The sequence below is a fragment of the Colobus angolensis genome, unplaced genomic scaffold (assembly GCF_000951035.1).
Source record: "Colobus angolensis palliatus isolate OR3802 unplaced genomic scaffold, Cang.pa_1.0 Scaffold39, whole genome shotgun sequence".
NCBI classification, from domain to species: Eukaryota; Metazoa; Chordata; class Mammalia; order Primates; family Cercopithecidae; genus Colobus; species Colobus angolensis.
Genome location: NW_012117265.1, coordinates 5078281 through 5089216, shown reverse-complemented (window position 1 = coordinate 5089216; position 10936 = coordinate 5078281). Strand labels below are relative to the sequence as shown.

Here is a 10936-nt window from a genome sequence, read left to right as displayed (position 1 = left end):
CGGAGCCAGAGGCCGGGAGAGACCTGGGGGACCCAGGATGCGCTGGGGCGGGGCTGGGGCCCTGCGGGGGTGGGGCCCGGAGCGATGGGCGAGACCGTTAGGGCGGGGCCTCCGGAGGGGGTGGAGCCTTCCCAGGATTTGGCGGGCCGGGCTGGGCTGAAAGCGTGATTTGGAATGGGGGGGCGGGGTTTTAGAGGCGGGGGCTAAGGCTGATGGGCGTGACCAATAGGTGGGTTGGGCCTGGTAAATGGAGGCGGGGGGCTCCACGAGGCCAGTCCTGATTGGGTCAGCGTGTTTGGGGGTGGGTCCCGGGATAGGCGGGGCAGACAGTGGGGGCTAGGCCGAGATGAGGGCCTGAGGGTGAGGTGTGTGGTGGTGGGAGTCTTGGATTGGGGTGCAGAGCTGGGATTGAGTGGAAAGGTACCCGTGTGTGCAGCAAGAATTCCATCTCTTCACTTAGAACTCTCAACAGCGCCTAAGCCAGTACCTGCACTTTTCTGAGCACTTTACGCAAATGAACTAAGTTAAATCCTCACTGCAGCCCTTTGAGGTTGATATTAACCAGCCTCTCTTTTTACACATTGGGAAACTGAAGCCCACAGTGACAAAGACACAGTTTATAAAGTGTTGGAGCCCGATTGAGCGCAATTAGGAAGCATGTCTTAAGGGGCTTGTGGCCAGCATCTGGGACTTGGGGTTGTTAGACCACCTTCTTCCAACGTGCGCACTGATGGCGGGGGCCCCAGCCAGCCTGCTGGAGGGTCTTCCCTGCCTGAGAGACTGAGGGGGTTCTAGGAACATCAAATAAGGCCTAGTCAGATCAGGCAGCCATTGCCCGGTCTGCTGGAAGAAGCTGGAGTCCCTTGTTTCTCAGCTGAGCCTCCTATGCCCAGCTAGACTTTGGCCTAGTCGTCTGCCCTGGTTGCTGGGCTCCCTGGTTGACAATGGCAGCCCTTTAGGGTTAACCCCTGGATCCAAGGTGCCTTCACCCTGCGGCCTGCTCTATAAGGGCCTGCGTCCCCCATCAGCTGTTGGTATCCTCACCTCCCTGAGCCGTTCCTCCGAGCGTGCTCTGTGACTTGCACCAGGCCTAGCTGGGTCTTGCTGGTCTGGTCTCATCCAGCATCTTGTGATTGTGGGGAATGGGCAGAGGTCTCCCCACCTGAGCTGTCCGTGAGGCGAAAGCCTTCCGTGGAGAGGGAGAGGAAGTGCCTCTGCAAGGGCCTGGAGTCATCCTGCGGCACTGAGGGCTCTGGCAACTGCACACAGGTTGATAATGTCACTGGTGGGTGAGGCTCTGTGGTCGGCAGGGAGTGTTGCTCCCCACGTACCCTGTCCAGGTTTCTGTGGTTATCCCCTGCTTATTATTTTCGCCCTTTTGCTGTTTTAAATGACCCAGCTCCGAGTGTTTGCCCAAGTCATGATTTTGCCCTTTGGGTTATTTCCTTAAAGTACATTCCCAGCAGAACAGTTACTGGGTCAGGAGCAACGGAGAGGCTGTGTGGTCCCGGGACCCGTCTGCTGAGACTGCTTCCTGGAAACACTGATCTAGCTCCTGCGGCAGCTGGCATTTGGCAGGCGGGCGGGCAGTGTGGGGGTGGGGGGGGCCTGCCCTGCTGCCCTCCCCACACTGGCCTCCTTTTACTGAGTCTAAGCAGGTGCTCTGCTGACCTTCTCAAGCCAGTTGGTAGCAAAAATCTAACCCACAAGGTCAGCGTTTCCCAAACTGGTCATCTGCCGTCTCACCTTCACAGCTGTGCCTTATCAGAGGCCCTCCTCTATTCTTTTTCAATATTTGTCTTTCTTTTTCTGTTTCTTTTCTTTTTTTTTTTTTTTTTGAGACAGAATTTCACTCTAGTCACCCAGGCTGGAGTGCAGTGGCGCAGTCTTGGCTCACTGCAACCTCCGCCTCCCGGGTTCAAACGATTCTCCTGCCTCAGCCTCCCGAGTAGCTGGGATTACAGGCACCCACCACCATGCCTGGCTAATTTTTGTGTTCTTAGTAGAGATGGGGTTTCACCATGTTGGCCAGGCTGGTCTCGAACTCCTGACCTCAGGTGATCCACCTGTCTCGGCCTCCCAAAGTGCTGGGACTACAGGCATGAGCCACCACACCTGGCCCTTGCCTTGTTTTTTTGTTTTTTGGTGGCCACATCACGCTCTGGCTCCCTTGACCTGAGCGGCCGAGGCCAGTAGATCCCCCGCGTGATGCCCTGTGCGCTGTTTGTTTTCCTCTGCGAATGTTCTTTCCTTCCCCCAGGAATGACACTGTTGATTTGTACCTAATTATAGAGCCTCACATTTATCCTCCTGACATTTTCTCCTTTAGCCATGGGCCATTTTCATAGCCTGCCACTAATTGCCACAGGACCCTTGATTTCTTTTCTGATGGACTCGGGGCTGTGGGGTCCACCATGGGTGTAGCTGTATCCCCAAGGGCCGCTGAGGCCCTCTCTGAGCCCTTCCCCTACCCTAGAGGCCCTGGAGGACATGGGTTGTGGGGGAAACGGGCCGCAGCTTCCCCAGGCCCTGTCCTCTGGGTCTTGTCCACCCCTCCCCTGCCCAAGGACAAGGTGGCTGCTGTCCCCAGGGAATGGGCTTTCCTGGTGCTTCCTTCCCTTTCTCTGCTGAGGCTCCAGAGGCAGCTCCCAGCCCTGAAACCTGGGCAGACCCCCACAGTGGGCCTGCTATTACGGTTGCTGTTTGGGGACCCAAACATACCGTTTTCCCCATTTAGAATAGGGGCCCCTCCAGTGCCCTAGCTCTGGACACCTCCCCAGAGAAGAGCTGAGACAAGAGTGGCCCCCAGTGCCGGTCCCTGGGGCCTCGGATGCTTAGGACCGGCTTTCAGGGGAGGAGTGGGGCGCTGCTTGGTTCCACCAGGCTCTGCCCAGAATCGGGGCCCATTCCCCTGAAGGGCCTCTCCATCTGCCTGAGCACTAGGGTCTGGGCCCCCAGGGCCACCACACTGTTACGGGGCAGGCCAGGGCACCCAGCACTTCTCAGAGGTGCCAGCTCTTTGTTTTTGCCAACTGGGCTTGCCTGCTCTGTCAGCCAAGTGGCGTGTCTGGGGTAGGGGGGTCGCTTCCCAGCCAGGGAAGCCACCAGCTTCTGTGGAAATGCTGGGAGCTGTGTCCTCAAGGGCTCTTTATTTCCCCAAGACAACAGATTGCTTGTGTCCTAGACAATGACATGTTCATTCCCAGCCTGCATCCTGGACCAGCCCCGCCGCTGCCCCACTGGCCACCTCTCTGCCTCGGGCACCCAGTGCCAGGGACTGGCTGGGCAGCTCAGCCTCTCTGCCATTCACCTGTTTTGTCGTCCAGGCTGGAATGCAGTGGCTTAGTCTCAGCTCACTGCAACCTCGGCCTCCCTGGCTCAAACGATTCTCCTGCCTCAGCCTCCCGAGTAGCTGAGACTGCTGGTGCCCGCCACCACGCTGGGCTGATTTTTGTATTTTTAGTAGGGATGGGGTTTCGCCATATTGGTCAGGCTGGTCTCGAACTCCTGACCTCAAGTGATCCACCTGCCTTGGCCTCCCAAAGTGCTGGGATTACAGGTGTGAGCCACTGTACCTGGCCTGCCATTTACCTGTTCAGTGGCCGTTTGGCCTTTGCTCTGACTTGGTCACTCCAGGTTGAGTGTTCCCAGCTGTTCAGGGAGAATGATAATATTTACATCTGTCCCTGGGGCAGCCCTGAGAATGTGGTCAGCTGAGGCATGCAAAGCACTGGGGACCCAGCCTGGCCAAGCTTGAGTGTTGGCAGCCCAGGGCAAAACTGATGGGACCGGGCGCCGTGGCTCATGCCTGGAATCCCAGCACTTTTTGGGAGGCTGGGGTGGGCAGATCACTTGAGGTCAGTAGTTCAAGACCAGCCTGGCCAACATGGCAAAACCCCATCTCTACTAAAAATACAAAAATTAGCCGGGCGTGGTGGTGCACGCCTGTAATCCCAGCTACTCAGGAGGCTGAGGCAAGAGAATCACTTGAACCCGGGAGGCAGAGATTACAGTGAGCTAAGATCGCGTCAGTGCACTGCAGCCTGGGTAAGGGAGATTCCTTCTCAAAAAAAACAAAAAACAAACAAACAAACAAAAAACTGATGAAGCTGAGGAGCCCCCAAGGCGGTACAGCTGGGGCAAGGCTGGGAAGGAAGTGAGGGTGTCAGGGGGATACTCAGGCAGGGCCCGAGTTTCCTATCTTGTTTCCTGAGGATATGAGAACTGAGCAGACCTCCCTGGCCTTGATCAGGTTTCCGTAGCTGCCGTGGAAAGGAGGTTAAGATTGGTGGTGTGGATGGGGGTCCTCACAGTGAGTCCAGCCTGGTCCCCGGTGGCCTGGGAGCCCATTCTCATCCCTACTGGTTTGGTCCGGAGGCCTTGGGCCACACACGCACATTCACTGCACGTCTTTCCCTCTTTCTCTTTTTTTTTTTTGAGATGGAGTCTCGCTGTTGTTGCCCAGGTTGGAGTGCAATGGCACAATCCCGGCTCACTGCAACCTCCACCTCCCGGGTTCAAATGATTCTCCTGCCTCAGCCTCCCAAGTAGCTGGGACTAGAGATGCTCACCACCACACCCGGCTAATTTTTGTATTTTTTGTAGAGATGGGGTTTTGCCATGTTAGTCAGGTTGGTCTTGAACTCCTGACCTCAAATGATCTGCCTGCCTCGGCCTCCCCAAGTGCTGGGATTACAGGTGTGAGCCACTGTACCCGGCCATCTTTCCATCTTTCTCTGAAGTCCACTTGGTAGCCCTGTGCTGAGCACCCATGGAGACGTGAGAGAATGCTGGCCCTGTTGTCTTAGGTGTTGCAGGCCAGTCCAAGCAGCAGTCTTTGGGGAGAGGAGAGGTCTGAACCAAGGGGTCTTGAAGGATGAGTAGGAGTTTGCCGGCTGCCCCAGGTGGACAGGCTGCCCCACACGGTAGGAGCTGGGGTGCCCAGAGCCTCAATGCCCACCCCATAAGGCAGAATCATGACTCCCGAGCCACGTGTTGAGGTTTGGGGTGGGACAGTGAGTGTGGCAGTAAATCGGGAAGGAAGAACTTGGACTGTGGATGCGGAAGACCTGGGTTCAAATCCTGCCTGGCTCATTTCCCAGGTGGTGGCTCCAGACAAGACCCTTGGGAGGCACCGTTGGGAGGTGGGGGCGAGCCCGCAAACATGCATAGCTTCAGGGTCCTGCTGTGCCCCACACCCTGTTCCCCATCCGAGCCTCAGTTTCCTCATCTGTAAAAGTGGGCTACATGAGGCTTCTGTGAAGTAATGCACACCAAGAGCTTTGTTAGCACAGGCTCATCAAATATTCTTTGTGTTCTTTTTATTCTTGGCTTCCAAGCAGCCAACCAGAGAGGGTACCAGGTGGGATTGCAGGAGGCTGCCTGACCCTGCCCTCCTCACCTGTGGCCCAAGGGTGGTGACCTGGCCTCCTCCAGGTATGGGGCAGGGGGTGGGCTCAGGAGGTTCAGCCAGCCTCTCTGGCATTTTGTTTGTTCATTTGACAGACATTTCTTTTTTCTTTCTTTTTTTGTTTGAGACGGAGTCTTTGCTCTGTCACCCAGGCTGGAGTGCAGTGGTGCGATCTCAGCTCACTGCAAGCTCCGCCTCCCAGATTCACACCATTCTCCTGCCTCAGCCTCCCGAGTAGCTGGGACTACAGGCGCCTGCCACCACGCCCAGCTAATATTTTGTATTTTTAGTAGAGACAGGGTTTCACCGTATTAACCAGGATGGTCTCGATCTCCTGACCTCGTGATCCGCCCGTCTCGGCCTCCCAAAGTGCTGGGATTAGACTTGAGCCACCGTGCCCGGCCATTTGACAGACATTTTCTTGGGTGTTTATTGTGTGCCAGGCACTGTGCCAGGACCTGATTCCTGCCCTTGGGGCAGACTGGCAAAAAAATGCCACCTGACAGGTGAGAGAGTGGCAAGAGTGATGGAGGAAGAGCTGGGCCAGGGAAAAGGGTAATTCAGAGAGTAGGGTTTTACTAGCATAGCAGGGAGGGCCTTCTTGGCCAAGTGGCATTTAAGGGGTCACATGAAGGGGATAAAGGAGGGAGCCAGGTCGGTGCCTGAAGAAGAGCGTTTCTGGCAGAAGGAGCAGCCCGTGCAAAGGCCCTGAGGCAGGATCGCACCTGGCGTGTTGGGGAAACAGCATGGAGGCCTGTGTGGCTGAAGCAGAGTGAACCAGGGGGCGAGAGGGAGGAGGAGAGGGTCCTGTGGGCAGTGGGGAGGACTGGGGCTTTTCCCCTGTGGAGGTGGGAGCCACGGAGGGTTGTTTGCAGAGGGAGAGAGTACCCCGGCTTGGCACTCACAGGCGCCCTCTGGTAGTTGCTGCAGGAGGCCAGCCTTTTGGTTGGTGATGAGGGTGAACACAGGGACCTCACAGACAATACCTTCCAGGGTCTGAGAGTCTGGAATGGAATCGCCCAGGGAGACATGGTGGGATGCACCCCTCATCCTCCTCCTCTTGGATCTGTTTTGAATGTGCTGAAGGATTGACTCTGAGATGCGAGAGCAAGGAAGGAGTCGAGAATGACTCCGGGTTTTTGGCATGAGTGCCTAGCAGGACCAAGCCACAGTTAACCAAGATAAGGAGGGTAGGTGAGGGGTGGGTGAGCAGGCTTAGGGAGTGAGTGGGCGCTTGGCTCTGCTCTACTGGGTATGAGGGGACTGGGGCCCCAGAGGAGACAGGAAGGAGACAATGGGCATGCCAATCTGGGCTTTTAGGGAGACAGGTAATACAGGAGTTACCAGCCCATGGCTGGTGTTTATAGCTATGAGCCTGGATGGGGTCACCTGGGGACCGCGTGAGGACAGAGATGCCTGTCCTGAGGCTCCCTGAGGTTCGAAAGTGGAGTGGGAGACTGAGTGGGAGTGACTGTGAGGAGGGGAGTCGGGGTGTGGAGCCCCTGAAGGCAGGGAAGGAGGGAGAGCTTGCTGAGTGCCTGCTGCACGGGCCCGGGGGAGTGGGGGTGGCTGAGGCTGACTCTGACTGTAGGGGCGAAAGCATGCTTGGTTTGAGTTCTAGGACTGGGGGACAGGAGGTGGAATGAGTGAGTGTAGACGATACCTTCCAGTGGGTTTGGAGTCCGGAGAGGAGAGAATCGAGCAGTGCCCGGGGCAGGCAGTGGGGTCAGGAGAGAATGTTTTCTAGGGAGAGAATTCCAAGCGTGTAGATACAGCCCCACAGTGTGGCCAGGGGAAGGGCAGAGGAGGGCTGCCTGTGGGCTCCAGGGCCTGCTCCGTCAATGTGGCAGGGGTTCCGGGTGGGGCCGGTGGACCTCTGTGTCAACCAGGACTCAGCCTGGCTGCCTGCACCTCCCCAAGCTCAGGAGGAGCAGCTATGCCCATCTCTGCCCAGACAGGGAAGTCTCATCCTCAGTGAATGCCCCCCAACTGCTTGGGATCGGGGTGACCAAGCCACTGAGCCGACCCACCCTCAGGTGCCAGGGCCCAAGGCCCACCTTTGGGGGTCCCTGGGGCTTCTGGCTGGGGCGTCTGGTTGGCTGTATTCCAGTGCACGCACACACACTGATCTCCTCCACATGGTATGTTCTGGGTCTGGGAACAGCCCACCCAGGCCCCACCCCAGAGCCTGGGGCAGCTGGGCCCGTAGGGACAGTGCTTCCATGGCTGGGACAGGAAACACTTTACAGTGCGGCTCACCCCTGGCCTGACCAGCCGGCACCTGCTCTGCTCAGGGACGCGTTCCTGATGCCCCTTGGCCAGCATGACACAGGCCTGCTGCGTACCCCGTGTGGACTGGGCTCAGGCCCCCCGTCCCTGGGTGGTGTTGCCCACAAACCCTCACCTCCCTCCTGTCCATGCTGCACTGACTCCTTTCTGGGCCAGGGTTTGCATCTTGCCAAGCTGCTCTGCTGCGCACCCACCTCCTGGGACAATGCGTACCTGTGTTGGAACCTTGTGAGGAGCTGTGCACACACGTGGACTGCCACGCGGACTGCCTCTTGAATGAGGACTTGGCCTTGGCTGGAGCTCCCTGCAGCTCAGCAGGGGACCTAAGCCTGGGGACCGGGGTGGTGGGAGGTGGCTGCAGGCTCCTTCCTCCAGGCTGCGTCCCCAGGGCACATTCCTGTTCCCCACTCAGCCCTCTGTGCCGAAGCTGGATGTGGGTTTGCTGCACCAGGAGAGGTGGGAGTTGAGGTGGGGGTAGCTCCTCATGTCCTGTCACTTACATACCTGGAGCAGCCACCCTTCCCATGCCCTGACCAGAAACCACAACAACCGTGACAGCTGCCCACTCATGTCCCTTCCTGTGCAATGCCTGCTCTTTTTGTGGAGGGAAACAGAATCTCTGTTGCCCAGGCTGGAGTGCACTGATGCTATCTTGGCTACTGCAACCTCCAGCTCCTGGGCTAAAGCCAGTCTCCCGCCTCAGCCTCCTGAGTAACTGGGGCTATAGTAGCCACCACGCCCAGCTAATTTTCTTTTTTTTGAGACGGAGTCTCACTCTGTCACCCAGGCTGGAGTGCAGTGGCGTGATCTTGGCTCACTGCAAGCTCCGCCTCCCGGGTTCACCCCATTCTCCTGCCTCAGCCTCCCAAGTAGCTGGGACTACAGGCGCCTGCTACCATGCCCGGCTAATTTTATTGTATTTTTAGCAGAGACGAGGTTTCACCATGTTAGCCAGGATGGTTTTGATCTCCTGACTTCGTGATCCGCCCGCCTCGGCCTTTCAGAGTGCTGGGATTACAGGCACGAGCCACTGTGCCCGGCTAAGTTTTGTATTTTTTTTTTTTTTTTTTTTGAGACAGAGTCTTGCTCTGTCGCCCAAGCTGGAGTGCAGTGGCCGGATCTCAGCTCACTGCAAGCTCCGCCTCCCAGGTTTATGCCATTCTCCTGCCTCAGCCTCCCGAGTAGCTGGGACTACAGGCGCCCGCCACCTCGCCCGGCTAGTTTTTTGTATTTTTAGTAGAGACGGGGTTTCACCATGTTAGCCAGGATGGTCTCGATCTCCTGACCTCGTGATCCGCCCGTCTCGGCCTCCCAAAGTGCTGGAATTACAGGCTTGAGCCACCACGCCCGGCCAATTTTTGTATTTTTTATAGAGATGGATTTCACCATGTTGGCCAGGCTGGTCTCGAACTCCTGACCTCAAGTGATCCACCCACCTCGGCCTCTCAAAGCACTGGGTTTACAGGCGGAGCCACCATGCCTGGCCATGCCTGCTCTTACTTCCTCCTCCTGTGACTGCCTCCCTGTTCACACATTTGGAAAAAGTCCAGAGATGAAGTGATTTGCCCAAGGTCACCCTGCTCAGGAGCCCTCTCAAGCCGTGTCTGGCTGCCCAGCCACCAGGCTGCAGGTGGAGACTCAGGGTTGATGGATCTCGAGCTGCTCTGCCTACCTGGCTGCCTGGGTCCCCATGCCCCAGCTGGGAAAGCCCTGCTCTGAGGACCAGAGACAGGCGGGTGTTGTGCTATCCGCAGTGGCTGTTTCTGGAAGGCAGGAGCCTCCCTTCACTTCTGCACCACTTAGCACGGTGCCTGCAGGCTCCGGGCTCCAGGCATCTCCGACTCCTCCACACCGTTGGCAGCTGCGGTGATGCAGCACCCAGGGAACCGGCAGGAAGGTTGTGGGGGCGGTCGTGGGTGGAGCATGGGAACTCACAGAACCTCGCCTCCCCGCCCAGTGGTGCTCATCGGGGACTCGGGCGTGGGCAAGAGCAACCTGCTGTCGCGCTTCACCCGCAACGAGTTCAACCTGGAGAGCAAGAGCACCATCGGCGTGGAGTTCGCCACCCGCAGCATCCAGGTGGACGGCAAGACCATCAAGGCGCAGATCTGGGACACCGCCGGCCAGGAGCGCTACCGCGCCATCACCTCCGCGTGCGTGTCGGCAGCCTGGGCAGGGACGCTGAGATTCGGGGGCGTGGGCATGCGGCGCGTGGGCTTGGAAGGATGTGTAGGAGTTGGGCAGGAGAAGGGGAGAGTGTGTTCCCAAGAGCAGGGAGTGAGGCTGGAAGAACACCTCAGCCATGCGCCGTGGGGCCCTCGGGCAGACCAGCGTCCAGCCTTGGCCACGCCAGGGTATCTCTGGGCTCTCTGGGTACCAAGTGCAGTGAGGACTTGGCTCGGGCCACTCTGCCTTGCCGCTGCCCCTGCCCAGCCAGCTTCCCAGCCTTCCTCCTCCCTCAGCTCCCCTCCTCACTGGGGCCCACACCCCTCCTATCCTCCCACCCAGGCCTGGCCCTCCTTCCCTGCAAAGGCTTCCCAGCCATCAGGACCCACTCAGCTGCCTTTTTCTGGACCCCTCCCAAGCCCCCCAGTCATTCCTACCACCATCGTGTTTAGGTCCTCTGGGCTCCCTCCCATCTCCTTCATCCCTCAGGTGCATCTGGTCTGTCACCTCCTGTTTTTTGTTTTTTTTTTTTGAGATGGAGTTTCGCTCTTGTCGCCCAGGCTGGAGTGCAATGGTGCAATCTCAGCTCACTGCAACCTCCGCCTCCTGGGTTCAAGCGATTCTCCTGCCTCAGCCTCCTGAGTAGCTGGGATTATAGGCACATGTCACTGCACCAGGCTAATTTTGTTATTTTTAGTAGAGACAGGGTTTTTCCATATTGGTCAGGCTGGTCTCAAACTCCTGACCTCAGGTGATCTACCCCTCGGCCTCCCAAAGTGCTGGGATTATAGGTGTGAGCCACCATGCCTGGCTGTCGCCACCTCTTTTTTGGAGACAGACAGGGTCTTGCTCTGTCACCCAGGCTGGAGTGCAGTGCCACAATTGCAGCTCACTGCCCCTCGACCTCCCAGGCTCAAGCGATTCTCCTGCCTCAGCCTCCTGAGTAGCTGGGGCTACACATGTGTGCCACCATGCCTGGCTTATTTTATTTTATTTATTTATTTATTTTATTTTTTTGAGATAGAGTCTCACTCTGTCGCCCAGGCTGGAGTGCAGTGTCATGATCTCAGC

At 57.7% G+C, this 10936-nt stretch overlaps 1 protein-coding gene across 1 annotated transcript in view; it reads left to right on the top strand.

Annotated features, from left to right (window-relative positions):
* RAB11B (RAB11B, member RAS oncogene family) overlaps nt 1-10936 on the top strand; it is a 14793-nt gene that overhangs the window by 416 nt on the left and 3441 nt on the right. The window contains exon 2 of the mRNA XM_011954938.1: nt 9657-9852. Within this exon, the coding sequence (XP_011810328.1) occupies nt 9657-9852 (196 nt within the window). The remainder of the gene's footprint in view (nt 1-9656; nt 9853-10936) is intronic.